Below are 15,482 nucleotides of genomic sequence, written 5' to 3'. Positions count from 1 at the left end.
CCAAAATTATATTTTGTTGTTGCTTAGGGTCCGCCGATGAGTAATCCAAGACTAAGAATTCCACCGGGTAATAAAACTCATCAATTTTTACAATAACATTTTGAACCATACCCCGAGGCAACTTATGAGACAAGTCGGCCAAAACAACCGTCGTCTCCACCCTTGCTAATGGACCAAAGTCATATTGGTCGTATAAGCCCCCCGGTAAAATGCTAACTCCGGCTCCAAGATCTAGCAACGCCTTAGCCATTTGAAAATTACCAACTTGTACATTAATCAATGGCGTACCCGGATCTTGGAGCTTAGGAGGAAGCTCTCCATTCAACATCGCACTTACTTGCCCGGTCAAATCCACCCGCTTAGGCACTTTCTTCTTGTTTTGCCTTTTTTGTGTACATAATTCTTTTAAGAATTTTGCATAAACGGGAACTTGTTTTATTGCATCGAGGAGTGGGAGATTTATTTTTACTTGTTTGAACATATCCCACATCTCCTCTTTTTGAGGACCTCTCGACACAATAAAATTTTTCTTTCCCGGGTCAAGTAAAGCCGATGAAAATGGAACTTGACTCGGTTCACCCTCAACTTTTTCATTCTTTTCACTTTCACCCAAACCCGGTTTTTTAATAATTGTTTCTTTTGGTTTAACCGGTGAAAGTTCATCATCACTCTCAATTCCCGTGATATCCTCAACCACCCCCTCAACCATTTCAGATGACAAATTGGCTTTAAATTCTTTCCCACCTCTTAAAACACTAACATGATTAATATTGACATTACCTCGTGACGAACCATGTGAAGGGTTTACCTTAGTGTCGCTTGGAAGTTGACCCTTTCCTTTCTTCAATTCCGCCACATCGGTTGCTAATTGACCCATTTGGGTTGTTAGTGATTGGATGCTTTTATCACGAACCTCATCTTTTTGCATTCGCACTTCGTCTAGTTGGTTCCGTTTTTGCATCTCCATTTGCATGCTCTTTAGCATCTCCATCACCTCGTTTCCACCCGAAGACCCCCCCTTGTTCTTGACCCGTTTGGTATTGCTTTTGATAACCTTGGTTATTTCCGCCTCGGTACCCACCTTGGTTATTGTAAGATGGCCGTGAACCAAAATTACCTTGGCTACCTTGAAAATTTGGGTTCACCTGATTTGAAGGGTTCCCATATCTAAAGTTCGGATGGTTCCTCAATCCGGGGTGGTAGGTATTAGAATTCATGTTGTTGTAGTTCCTACCACCTCCTCCTTGACCTTGACCTTGAACCGCATGGACTTCCTCGTATTGCCCGTCCAACATCCCTTGGTAATTTTCAGCCGCATGACCTATTTCATTACACAAAGCACAAACATTATATATTTGGTTAGTGGTTTGAACATTACCATCATCTATGGCGTGCACTTGCGGTCGGGTAGTGGTCGGTCGGGCTCTTCTTGAAGCTTGAGCTTTCCTCTTTGACGTAGTTGCCATGCTTTCCAAGAACTCCCAATCTTCATTCTCATAGTTTGTTCCAAAAGTCCCACCGGTGATAGACATCAAATCGCGTGCGTCTTCGGCACTCAACCCCTCATGAAAGGCATTCATTAACTCCCACAATTCGATTCCATGGTGAGGGCAATTCTTTATCATCATATTGAATCGTTCGAACGCTTCATGGAACATCTCACCATGTTGTTGTTGGAAGCTCCTCAACCCCTTTCTAGCATCATTGGTCTTTTGGGCGGTATAGAATTCGTCTAAGAAAGTTTGTTGCATTTCCCCCCAAGTGTAAATAGATGCCGAAGGCAAAGTGTAGAACCACTTCTTTGCCTTATCCTCCAAAGAAAACTGAAATAAGACCAACTTGACTTCATCGGTCGAAAAACCTTGACTCCCAAAAGTGTTGCAAATTGAGTCATAGGCCTCTAAATGGAAATACGACTCCTCCGTTGCTAACCCTTTGTACTTCGGTAAACTTTGCAACGAGTTTGTTCTTACTTCAAAAGTTCTCCCTTGGTTGTTGTGAGGAATAACCACCGGTGAAGGGTTTTGGAACACCCAATCGATTGGCCTGAAATGTGCCTCTATTCCCCTTGCTTGTTCCCTAAGATGCCTTCTTGGAACACCCAATCGACCCCTTGGACGAATAGGACCCATTGGTCTTGGTATAGGCCCTTGTGGTGCAATTGGTTGTTGGGGCATCGGTGGGTATTGAATCGGCCTTTGAAATTGTGGTTGTACATGTTGTGGCCGAACTTGTTGCAATGGAATAGGTTGTTGTATTGGTGGCCCTTGTGGTCTTGGCCGAATGTGTTGTGGTATAATTTGTTGTTGTTGCATTCCACCAACACTTGCCATCCCTTGAGATTGACTTTGCAAATACCCAAACTCCCCTTGATCACCATAACCTCCATAACCGTACCCATCATCTTCATAACCCTCATAATCTTCAAATCCCTCATCATAACCATCTCCTTGAATTCCCGAGGTCTGCCCAAATGGGATGGTCGAATACTGAAAGCCCGATTGTTGTTGTTGTGGTCTAAAAGATGAAGTAGTATGCACGATAGTTGAATTGGGTGCAATTGTGAAGGTGGATGATGATTGACCCGTAGTTGGGGGAAAGAAGTGAGATAATGGTGGGATTGTGGTGGATGGATTGTAGGTGATGGTAGGCTCAGTTTGAGTGGTGATTGGTTGGGTGACATTGGATGGTGTGAATTCGGCGGTGGTATTAGGTAATGTGGTGTTTGGTGATGGTTGGGTGGAAGTAGGTATAAAGGATGAGGTTGTTTGACCCGTTGTAGGTGGAATTTGAGAATCAGCCATGATGTTTCTTGGTGTAATGGGTGAAGTGGGTGAACCAATGATTTTGTTTTCTCGCACTAAAACTCGGTTTTGTCTTAGCGTTCTTTCAATTTCCGGATCAAACGATAGCGGTGATGACCTGTGAGAGCCTCTAGTATGCATACACCTGAAGTACCTGCAAACTAAACACAACCAACGTAAACCCGAAAATAACAAACAAAACTATTAAACTAACACACGTTGTGCACTACTCCCCGGCAACGGCGCCAAAATTTGACGTGATTGTCGTGGGTCACGCAAATTTAATCCCCAAACAACTGTAGTTAGTGGTAAGAGGGTATCGAACTCAGGGAGTATGTGGAAAATGCGTCGATTGTATAGCCTTGTACTTAAACTAATATTAGACTAAATTGCAAAAATTAAAATTCAAGAGTTTGGATTGTTGATTCAGAAAACTAAATTAAAAACTAATTCAAATCAAAGTTGGTTGTAAAACAAATTAGGAGAGAACAATGATCACCTTAGGTTTCAGTTTCTTTAAACAATTGTGTGTAATTCCACTAGAAAGAGTTACATAGACATAACTCGTGTATAGATGATTGAAGTGATAAAAGGGAACAAAGTACTCGGATTATATAAACGCGAGGTTGTTTCCCGATGACCAATTAATCAATAACCAACCCTAACCCTTCCCGTGATATCTCGATTGCCAACGGCACCAAGAACGTACGATTAAGACTAGAAATTGCAATATTGATTAACAAACTACAAACAATCAAACATACACCATGACATTCAAGCAACGCAAGATATCATTCTAGAAATTCTGAAATTAAACACACAAAAGTTCAAGAAACATTCACCTAAGATGATCACCGAAGAGTTTAGCCGGACATGGCTCGGTGAATCATCATCATAATCAAACTATTGTTCATACGAATCAAAAGCACAAACCGAATGATAAGAAATGTTCACAAACCAAACAAGTTCTCCAAAATCGCCCCAATGATGTCCTAGAACCGTCCAATGATGAGAGATACCCAAAAGACACTAAAAAACCAACTTAAAAGTGGCAGTTACACATTTTGCTCGCAGACTCCACCGTAAATTACGGCTCCACCGTAATTTACGGTGGTCATGATTCTTTTACGGCCCAAACAGCCTGTGTTACGGTGAAGGAACATACAAAATCCAGGTCCACCGTAAATTACGGCAGGACCGTAATTTACGGTGGTGAGCTGCCTTGTCTTCTTTGTTGTCTCTCTTGTTCCACGCTCAACCCGTTCTTCACCAAAGCCTCCAAAGCTGCGATTACTCCATCTTTTAGCTCCTAAACCGCACCTGAAACAATAGCACCGTCGTTATCTAATTCAAGATAATTACACGATTAAGTGGAGGACTATTTCGTCTTTTAACATGCTTAAGGGTTGTCCAAAGGACCACCCGTCACACCACATCTTCCCGGACAAAGATTCTTGTTCGATTACGACAAGCTCTGGGAGTCGTTTCAACTACCAGTCCAGCCGAGTGATGAGGAACTAGCACTTCTGTACCAGTACCAGCAATATATGTCACAGGAGCAAGTGCCTAGACTGATAGTGGTTCCTCCACCCACCGAGGGTACTCACAATGATGAAGCAGGACCGAGTGGAACAGCTCACGAACCACCAGAGGAACCAACTCCAACATTTGACGATTCTGACGACTCAGAGGTGGAACCCGCTCCGACCTTTGACGAGGAACCAAATAATACTTCAATGGAAGCTGAGGATCAAACCGTTGATCAAACCGTTGATATATCGAACTTGCAATCGGAAGTGAATGTGCCTGACACCCTCATGCCTTGAACTTTGTCTTACCATCCGTCAGAGTAAATAATTGGTGACCTGCAAAGTGGTGTCAAAACCCGAGACCAAATAAACCGAGCTCTTACATGTTTCTATTCTTTTGTTGCTCATTTGCAAGAAGAATTCTCAATAAAGTGTTTTATTTCACCGATCGAGCCTAGGATGTACAAAGAGGCGTTGACAGAGGATAGCTGGGTAAATGCTATGCAAGAAGAGCTGTTACAATTTGAAAAGCTAGGTGTCTGGAGACTTGTTGATCTGCCACAGAATCAGAAGTTGATAAAGACAAAGTGGGTTTTTAAGTGCAAACGGGATGACAGAGGTGTCGTGGTGAGAAACAAAGCACGACTGGTGGTACAAGGCTTTTGTCAGCAGGAAGGCATCGACTACGACGAAGTTTACGCACCTGTTGCTCGACTCGAGGCAATACGGATCTTCCTAGCGTTCGCATCATGGAAAGATTTTAAAGTGTACCAACTGGACGTCAAATCCGCCTTCCTTTACGGAAAAATCAAAGAAGAGGTGTATGTGGGACAACCGCAGGGGTTCACAGATCCACTGCACAAAAACAAAGTCCATCTGCTGGACAAAGCGCTTTACAGACTATACCAGGCCCCGAGAGCCTGGTACGAGACGCTTTCCCAATATCTGTTGGGCAACGTGTTCATCAGAGGCACAATAGACAATATGTTGTTCACGAAGGAAGTGGCAGAACATTTGTTGATCGTGCAGATTTATGTTGACGATATCATTTTCGGTTCCACCAACGACGATCTTTGTAAAGAGTTTGATAAAGTGATGAAGAAAAAGTTTGAGATGAGTTCAATGGGGGAGATGAAGTTCTTCCTCAGGCTGCAGGTGGAGCAGATGCCCGATGGAATCTTCCTTCACCAAACGAAATACGTAAAGGACGTGCTTGACAAGTTCGACATGACTGAATGCAGTCCTGCATCAACCCTCTTTGCACAGAACCACGGGATTTGTCCAGACGAAAGTGGAGTGAAAGTGGATGAGACAATGTAACGATCAATCATTGGATCTCTGATGTATCTCACAGCTTCCCGGCCTGACATCATGTACCCGACATGTCTCTATGCCAGATATCAGTCAAGCCCGAAGCAGTCACACCTGACCATTGTCAAACGTATCTTACGGTATTTGAAAGGCTGCCAAAGCATCAGCTTGTGGTATCCTCGCTCGGGTGACTTCTCCCTATCAGGTTTCGCTGATTCTAATTTTGGAAGCTGCAAGCAGAATGCTAAGTCCACCACTGCTGGGTGTCAGTTCTTCGGAACTAGACTCATTACCTGGCAGTGCAAGAAACAAACCACAGTGGCGCTTTCTACGTGTGAGGCTGAATACGTTTCAGTCTCCAGCTGTTGCTCACAGATCCTCTAGATCCAACAGCAAATGCGCGACTTCAGTTTGCAATTCTTGGATACTCCGATCTATGTGGACAACGATGCAGCTATAAACATCACTAAAAATCCGGTTCACCATTCAAAAATTAAACATATCGAAATCCGTCACCACTTCATCCGTGATTGTCACGAGAAAAAGTTAATTCAGATTGAGCACATACACCGATGATCAGAAAGCTGATTTTTACACAAAACCATTTGACAAAAAGAGATTTTGTTATCTTCTAAAACTGAATGGGTTAAAAAATCTAAGTTTTGGGAGGGTAGTAGAATGTGAAGCCGAGGAGGGCGGTGATCAGACGTGAACCATGTCGTGTTGTCAACTTACTGTAAAGTTTGTTTTTCTGCTTTTCGATAAAAACAAAAACACAAAAATATGTTTTAGTTTTAGGGTGAGAAATTCGTAGAAAAATACAAAAACATGATAAAATTAAAAAAAAAATCCAAAAACAATAGAAAACTTCAAAAAGAGTTTGTGTAAAATAGGGGAAATGATAGTACATCAGCTAGACGGACACATTACGCTAAAGAAATGTAACGTTTAAAATGCAATAAAGCAGTCTCGCTAAAGATGTGCCGATAGGTTTTTGCAAAATGAGTAGATCAGTTTGGGATATAAACCTAAAATTTACTTGCGTTTACGTGGGGAACACCTCCAGGATATATGGGTAACCCCCGAAATCTCGTTTGAAAGGTCCCTTATTCTGAGATACTAGGTCTTTATGCTTAGTGATATCTGGGGTATTATCCCGGGACTTCTGCTGTATGGAAATACTGACCTAGTCCCCAGATAATACTTTACGCATTGCTTTACTTATAAAGCCTCTCCTTAGCATAAAAAATGATTAAACATTGCAAAATGATAATCATGTGCTGTTGTAAAGAAGATCCTCTAAAGGGGACCCACCAAAGTCGAAGCCGTCATCTCTCTGCGTATACGGAAGTATCGACCTGAGCTCTCACGGCCCTCGCATTACACCCCATTACAGATATCATCTAGGTATACTCACCTGTAAGACTGAACATTGGGATCTGGATACGGGAGTATATACTGAGGTGGGACACATGTAGAGGCTTAAGTCTTAAAACATTAATTCTGTATCCCAAACAGATTGAAAGTTTTGTGAGAATTTAAGAGGATCAGTATATCGGCAATCTGTGCGAATTGTTTAAGGCTTGGTATGAAATAGTAGCTTAACGGTGCTTGTGTCTCGTCAAATGCTGATATGATCCCCTAACACGCTCACGAAAAGATTGTGTGTACAGATTTCAGTTTATCTTGCTAAAAATCCAAAAAGATTTTAATTTTTCATCTTATTTTCGACACCCGACGTTGTGTGATTGGTACATGTGTGACAGAATGAAAAAGTGTTTGAAGTCTCAAAATGTTCGAAAGTTCATTAATTTGAACTGTTTTCAGATCTAAACATCAGCGTACTTCATAATCCGGTCAACCAAGGTCATTAACTTGGACTTGGTCGGACAAACAGTTGACCAAGGTCATTAACTTGGACTTGGTTAACTGGGTGTGTAGGTGAACAATCAGAAAAGGTTAAAATGTTAAATTTTGTAAAGATACAAAGGGTGTGTCGGTAAATGTTTGAAAAATCAAAAAGTTTGAAATTTCTAAATACAAGTCCGTTTGAAAATGGCCATCAAGTTTGAAAATGGTGTGACCGTTTGAAAGTGGACATCATGTTTGAATGGGTTCCGTTTGAATCATACTTTGTCAGTTTCAAACGGAAGGAGCCAAGTCTATAAATAGCACATGGGTTCCGTTTGAGAAATCATTTGCCTCCCGTTTCGTTTCAAGCTACCACTGAGCGATTTCAAATGGTCTTTCAAAATCTTTGTTTACAGCCGTTACTCTGCCCAAATTTCACCAGAATCTTGTGTTTATTGTTGGCTAGTTCAACTCTAAACATGGTGAAGGTGAGGATTTGAACAAATTTTGACCGTATCATGTTTGATTTTTAGATCGGCGATGAACTGTTCTTCATAATATAGATTTAGGGTTATAAATTGTGCTAAAATGATATTAGATCATAAGGGTAGTGTCGGAATTGATTATAGATCATTGTTTGATAGGTTGATTGTTCAGATTTGAGTTGTTTGAATGTTTGTCGAGTTTGCAGATCTTTAAACGTAGATCTAGGTTTCGTTAGAGAGTCTTGATGGTTAAAAATTACATCAGTGTGCTCGGAAACAAACGGAGAACAAACCCTTATCATTAATTTGGATGATTTGTACTTAGAAATTTTTAGGGTTTGTGCATTGTTCAAACGGTATGAGAGTGCTCGTTTGAGTGGTGTCCGTTTGAAACTGTCTGTTTGGAAAGAGTGTTTTGGGAAAGTCTTGTTCAAACGGTATGAGAGTGCTCGTTTGAGTGTTGTCCGTGTGAAACTGTCCGTTTGAAAAGAGTGTTTTGGGAAAGTCTTGTTCAAACGGTATGAGAATGCTCGTTTGAGGAGTGTCCAGTTTGAAGGTGTTTTGTTTGAATGTGTTCTAATAGTGTTCCGTTTGAAGTGTATCTTTACAAAATCTTGTGAGAATTGTTTTCTAAATGTTGAAATTTGTCAAAGTGTTTCTAATTGTGTTGTATGATTATGTTTTTGCAGCCATCTAAAGTGTTGTTCAATCCTATTCATAATGCATGCTGTAATCTGGATGAGCAGCAGAATCCGTCAGAATTCAGTAGTATTCTGGAATTTATGAAGAGAGTACCGATTCAGAAAGCTTTGGCAGACAGACGCCTAGTGTTTAGATCTCATATTAAACGTTTTTGGAAGCATGCAACTTATGATGAACGAAGCAAAACAATCAATTCAGTTGTTAAGTTTAATGATGAGAAGAAACAAATTGTTATTTCTGAAGCTGTTGTTCGAGAAGTAATTGATTTCCCGGATGAAGAGGATTCGCCAACGAAATTGCCAGAAAAGATGGTTAAGGGCTGTATGCTAAGAATGGGCTATGTTGGTGATTTAAACAGTGCAAGTTATTTGAAGTCAAAGTTTTCGAACCCGTACAAGTTTCTTATTCATTCTGTGTTAATGGCAATAAGTCACCAGAAAGGAGGATTTGATACAATGCGTGATTATTTGATGAACATGGTCGTAGCTCTTGTTTTGAACAAGAAATATAATTTCTCTCACATTGTTTTTCACTACATCGTTGATGAAGTAGTTTCGGACATGAAGACTTGGTTATATCCAAGATTTGTGCAGATGATGTTAGACCATGCATATCCTGATCTGGATAAAGACGAAGAAAATGATCTGTTGGTGTTATCGCACATGGATAATGAGTCTATTAGATCATTAGCTAGATATCATCCAAAACATCCAGAGCCAACAAAGACTGCTAAATTATTTGGAGCTATTAGAGACAGAAATTGTCAAGATCCTGATCCTGAAAATCATGAACACTGGAGAAACGAAGAAGAAAGAAAAGGGAAAAGTTATGCTGATGAGCTGAAAGTTCTTGAAAATTTCATATCAAAGAGAGGTGAATGGTTCTTAAAGGAAAAGAAGAAGAGGACCACGAAAGCTACTCCTAAGGTACAGAAAGATGAAGGTTCTTCTTCACAGCCAAAGAAGAAACAAAAGAAAGTGACAAAGACTTTGTTAGTTGATGAGTCTGAAGAAGAAGCCGATGTAGAAATTGAAGCTGAAACTGAAGGAGTTGCAGAAAAAGAACAAGATCCAGTTTCTCCTAATACTGAACATATATTGAAAGATATTGGGGATGAATTAGATATAGAGAAGATGGGTGACAATGAAGGTAGTGATGATGTGGATAAAAGCACTACAAGTTCTTCAGAAGACGAAGTAGATGAAGTTGAGCGTGCCAAAAGAATTCAAGCTGAAATTGAGAAAGAAAAACAGCTGAAAAGAAAGAGACGAGAGGAATGACAGAAAGATGATGATTATGTTCCTTCTCAGGAAGAAATGCAAACGCCTACAACGTCTAGTAAAAAGAAGAAAGTTCAAGAGAAAAAGAAGATGGTTTCTCCAAAGGCAGCTAAACGAAAGTTGATTATCAGATTGCCGAAAAGTACACCAAAGACAAAACAACCATCACAACCACCATTACCACCTAAATCACCACACAAATCACCTCCAAAACAACCAACTCCACCAAGACAACCCACACCACCAATACATCAATCACCATCACCACATGTTTCACCACTACATCTCTCACCACCACAACAACGAACCCTATTCACATCTCAAGAAATCTTTCAAACACCACCAATCTCACAACCTATTGTTCAAACCACACCTGGTTCTTCAGGGTATCGAGGTTTTCCAGCAGTTCCTTCGAATTTGAGTGTAAGTCTTGATGAGTAGGAGACTTTGATTTTGCAAACACCACACAAGTCAAAAATGTTGAAAAGAAAGTTGATGAAGTGATAGCTAAAAACAAAAGATTAGCTGCTGAGAACAAGAAAGTCTCTGATCGTGAGAAAATTCTTGAAATGCGTGTGAAGAGACTAGAGACTAATAACAAAGAATTACTGAAGAAGATTGACAATGATCAATCAGAGATTGATATCTTGAAAGTGCGAGTGGCTGAACTTGAAGAAGAAAAGGCTCGCAGGGATGAACAGAATAAATATTTCGAGATGAAAAACAAAGAGCTTGAGGCTGCTAAAGCAATGAAAGAGCATGAGTTCTATATGTTAAACAAAGTTGTTGAAAAGATGCTTGGAACGTCAATAGAGCAAAAGTTTGAAGAGATACAAGTTGAAGATCTCAGGGCTAAACGCCAAGCTGAGATTGATAAACAGATGAAAGAAAAAGGCAAAGGCGTTGAAGGTAGTTCAGCAATGACAGAGAGATCCATTGTTCATTCTTTGGTTGTTGAGAATCCTGTACTTTAACTGCTATATCTGGCCTTTTTGAGGAAGAAACACATCTTGAAGATCTAGTTGGTGATGATGATGAGGATGATGATGAAGAAGAGGGTGATGATGAGGAAGATGACGAGGATGAGAAAGTCTTTTCGGCAAGCAGTCATGGTTCTGATAACGACGATGACGATGCTCAAGGTGGTATGGGTATAAAAGTGACTGAAGCTTCCAAGGAAAGAAATGTTGATGATTTTCTGAATGATTCTGTGAATGAAGAGTCAGGGGGAGCTAAAGGAAAGGGGGAGTCTGGTGATACTCAAAATGTTGAACATTCTGAAAAGTTAATTCTAAGATTGGATACTTACAGGGAAGAAGGTGAACACTTTCATACGTATACATTGGAACAATCAAAGAAATGATGCGTATGGTAAATCCTGATTTCAAGTTTGATTTTGAGGAAGAATTAAATGCATTCGACATCAACCACCAACCAGAATACGAGTATAAGTATGTTGAGGATGCTGACATGTACGACAGGGTTGAGGTTGAGGATTGTACAGATGACGAGAGTGAAAATGAAGATACTTCTCAGTTGCCTACGCTGATGGAGTTCTTTACAGAAGAGAATCGAGATGAATTGAGAAGGAAAGTAGTAGAGATCTTGAAATACAAAAACTTTGATGGTACTCCCAAAGATAGGGAAAAGGAAGAACGGAAAAAGTGGTTTAAGGATAGTCACGAAAGGAAGTTCAAAAGACCATTGAAGTACTATCAACGAGATCGAAGTGTGTCGCTTGGTGATATCATTAGCTGGGGTTTCCTGCCTCATGTTAATGCATATGCAATCAGGAGAGAGTGCGGGGTGCAGTACTTTGAACGTTTATATGACATAATATCATTACCATGGTGGGATGTGGATGAGCTGTCAAAAGTAAGAACTTTAGGATATCCAGTTCGAAAGAATGATATTCCGATGTGGGGGTATATAAAGTTTGAATCGTTGAAAGAGTTTCGACACTGGAAGCCGCATTACCTTAAGAGAGTGCGGAGGGTAGATCCGGAAACAGGGGTTGAGGAAACGATACTTAATGTAAAAAGACAAAGACAATGAAGACTATCCCAGTGCCATCAATGGAGCAGGATTTCTATAAAGGCTTTTTGGGCTTGGTATACAGTTACATTTCGACTGAGGCTGTCATTACCTATCGAGCAGGAAGGGAGATTAGAGAGATACATGTATATGACCCTATGTGGTTAGTGAACTGCTCTGCGAAGGATATTGAATGTCTATTCATAAACAAGATACACTATCAGGCAGAAGATAAAGAGCAGGCCATGCAGTTTCAACGTGTTGCTACTCTTTGCTTTCAGAAAAGTATTAATTCTGAAAGTAAATGGAGGTCATCTTGGTGGTCGCTGGAAGAGAAAGTCAAAAGGAAAACTGAACGTGAACGTAGAAAGCTTGAAGAAAATCGAGGAAAGTGGATGAACATACAAGCTGAGGAAGAGAAGAAAAGGAAGAAAGATAATGGCAGGCTTAGGAATTTGCTGAGGAAAAAGCCTAAGCAGCATGAAGAGACGTTCAAGTCCCTGTGAAGATTTAAAGACCAAGACTGAAGACTCCGGCTGTATCCAAGGGGGAGTTTGTTAGTTCATGATGTCTAAAGCCTATGTCTTAAGTCTAGGGGTCTAAATATGTCAAGTATGTATAGTTTAGGGGGCTGAAATGTAAATTTATGATGTTTTCAAGGGGTTCCGTTTGAAGAGTGGTCTGTCACTTTCAAACGGAAGGGTTTAGTAGGTGACCGTTTGAACTGAGTCATGTCAGTTTCAAACGGAAGGATGTTGCCTATAAATAGGCTTGTGTGTTTCTCATTTTAAACGGACTGGCTATTTGTGTAACGTTACTCTGCCGGATTTTCACGTGATTATTGAATGAGAAACAAGTGTTAAAGTAATCTACATATGTTTTCTACTCCATTCTATCTGATTCTAATCTGTTTGAGTGTTTCCGTGACTCAAATAGTGTGTATTAACTCAAATTGACTCATTTGATCGGTCAAAACGATCCTACACAGTTTATAATCGAAAGTCGCAAAAGCTTGATTTTTTGCTTTGACTTTCAGTTCTGACCCATTTAAGCATAATTCTCCCATGTTTTAAGCTTCCATTAGGACCACATTATTCAGTAGTATAACCCTCTGGAGTTATATTGCATGGTTCTTAGTGGTTTGAGTTATATGTTCTGATTTGTTAATATGCTTATAAATGCCGTAAATGCCCTTTTGACAAACAAATGAGATTTTTAGAAATGTGAGAAGACAAAAACCTTTGTTACTGATATATAAGCTTGTCCCGAAAATTTGACATCAGTTCTTGGTCTTAAATAGGAGTTATCCACGATATCGTAATTAGAAGCTTTTTATTAATTAAATTGCGATATCTTGCATAATACATGCTTAAACTTGGATTTTGAACCAAAACTCATTACCTACTGTTCAGATATTATTTTTAAGGAATTTTAAGATTTTTGGTCAGATTATAATCTGTTTAAAACATAAAGTTCTTGTGTAATTCGGTTAATGATGATAATACCCTTTTTAGGCATAAAATGAGATTAACAAATGATTTGAATGCCAAATCTTTTCCTGCTGATTTCATACATTAAATAAATTATTTTGAGCATTTAAAACTGATCAAAATCTCAGATTTACATAAACATCTTGATTATCGTCAATTAGCGAGTTTTACACTAATTAGGTGCATAGTATGGTGTAAAACCATATTTAACACCTAAGACTTGTTACCTACTGAATTTTTAAACAAATTTAAATATTATTACAGTAGGTATAAGTTATGAACTCAGGTTACCCAAAATTTCCTTAAAAGCCTATGTGAAATGACCAAAATGCCCTTTCGGGGCATAGTTTGGCCTTAAACGGTAAGCCTCACATATATGTAATATCTTACTGATGTAATGAGATAAATTAAATATTTTTACTGATTACAAAAGACCAGAACTTCAGTTTGTTATAAAATCTGTTTCATAATTATTAAAATTACCAAATGCCCTTACGGGACTTAAATTGTTTAAATTACTTTTTGGGCATATGTGTTAACATCCTACTGATGTATTAACTTATTTTAAGCGTAATAACAATTAAGACCTGTATATAATTCATTTGGTTACCCGTTACGCATTTATGTGTTCGGATCGGTTTATGTGACTAGTTTACGTAAAATAGCCGAAACGGGTTTAACCTTATCATTAAATCCTCAAATTACAGAATGTGTTTAGTTTACCCATATTATATAAGTATCCAAGCTTGTCGGGTCTAAACCACATTCTATTCCGGTCTCCGCTTAATCTAGCATTTAGAACCGTAAAGTTTCTTTCTAGCTAGCCGGTCTAAGTTTTCGACTTAACTAAAGACCCGTTAGCATCCTAATAGGTTATTAAACCTTCTATGCAGATTAAGTAGCATCCAGTAGAAGGTATCATCATAAAGCTTTAGGATTATATGACTGAGTTACCTTTCACATTAGCTCAGGTAAATACTTTTAACTTATTTTCCCTTATACGGGCTTGGGATATGGTATTATAATAATACCACTTGGTCGGGTATGAAATCATTTAATTGGATTGTGATTAATAAATTTACATAACCCGTTTTAATCTGTCTTGTTTGATAACATGAACATTTGGGGGGTTAATACGACCGTGTCCTGGATATCCTCGGCTCATTTCATTTGAAAATGGCCACGACCTATGCACGGGGTGTAGGCATACACTTGACAGATGCAAATGCTAAAATATAAACCCACATGTTGGGGATAACTCCTTTGTGGGTTCTATAAGTGGTGAGTCGGTTAATCATGACCGGCTTCCAACTGGCCCCAATTGTAAGGCAAACATGTAAATCTGTATACAAGATTATCTTTAAATAATTGTCCCAAGTTAAAATGATTTGTGCCATGTGCACTTAAATCAATTTTCATAAATGTTTTCAAAAGAGTCAGTTAATTGTATTTAACAGTGTATACTGACGTATTTTCTAAAGACTGATTGACAGGTACCTCTCGTAAATAGGTGGGAGCTATTAGGTGTCGTATAAGAGGATCTTGCAAGTCCTTAGATACCTGAAGTCTGTTATTTTGTTTTCTTGTATTTTATTTGTGATCCGCCTGTGGATCTTATTACAATCCAGTCTGTATATTCTTTCATTCGGACACTCAGACATTATGGTTTGTAATAGTTTATTCACCAAGCCTTCTGCTGTACTATTTATTATGTGTATTGACAAAGATCATATCAACTACGTCACGATACTCCCCGCCGGGCCCACCTGTAATATGTGGAAATATTGGGGTGTGACATGAAGTGAACCAAGCACCCCTATTTATATCCTGCACAGAAGCCCGGACACGGCCCCATGTCTATTGGGCACGGCCCCGTGTCCGTCCTCTTTCTCATTCTTCATTAATTGCAATTTGTGAGCATTAGCTCCACACGCCCCCGTGTTGGCTGGGCACGCCCCCGTGTGCAGAAGCGTATCTGTACTATCAAGATTTGCAA

The 15,482-nt window shown here is 39.5% G+C and overlaps 1 protein-coding gene and 1 non-coding gene across 2 annotated transcripts; both read left to right on the top strand.

Annotated features, from left to right (window-relative positions):
- Window positions 1-1,596: 1,596 nt before the first annotated feature.
- Window positions 1,597-1,702, top strand: LOC118492750. Its single transcript, XR_004894752.1, has one exon. It is a non-coding gene; the product is annotated as a small nucleolar RNA R71 (small nucleolar RNA).
- An 8,296-nt stretch (window positions 1,703-9,998) lies between these two features.
- On the top strand, window positions 9,999-11,325 carry LOC110943046 (RAB6-interacting golgin-like). The gene is made up of 3 exons (XM_035989895.1): window positions 9,999-10,356; window positions 10,404-10,927; window positions 11,020-11,325. Exons 1-3 carry the CDS (start codon window positions 9,999-10,001, stop codon window positions 11,323-11,325), a joined length of 1,188 nt encoding a protein of 395 aa, XP_035845788.1.
- Window positions 11,326-15,482: the final 4,157 nt, after the last annotated feature.

This window comes from Helianthus annuus, chromosome 5 (assembly GCF_002127325.2).
Source record: "Helianthus annuus cultivar XRQ/B chromosome 5, HanXRQr2.0-SUNRISE, whole genome shotgun sequence".
Classification (NCBI taxonomy): domain Eukaryota; kingdom Viridiplantae; phylum Streptophyta; class Magnoliopsida; order Asterales; family Asteraceae; genus Helianthus; species Helianthus annuus.
The sequence above is the reverse complement of the archived record's forward strand: the minus strand, read 5'-3'. Positions and strand labels throughout refer to the sequence as shown.

What these genes read in the sequence shown, in the direction of transcription:
- LOC110943046 (XM_035989895.1), top strand. Translation starts at nt 9,999, where the DNA reads ATGCAAACGCCTACAACGTCTAGTAAAAAGAAGAAAGTTCAAGAGAAA. An exon ending in TGGTTCTTCAGGGTATCGAG is followed by an intron (nt 10,357 to 10,403) that starts GTTTTCCAGCAG and finishes CTTGATGAGTAG; the next exon opens with GAGACTTTGATTTTGCAAAC. An exon ending in CTTTGGTTGTTGAGAATCCT is followed by an intron (nt 10,928 to 11,019) that starts GTACTTTAACTG and finishes GATGAAGAAGAG; the next exon opens with GGTGATGATGAGGAAGATGA.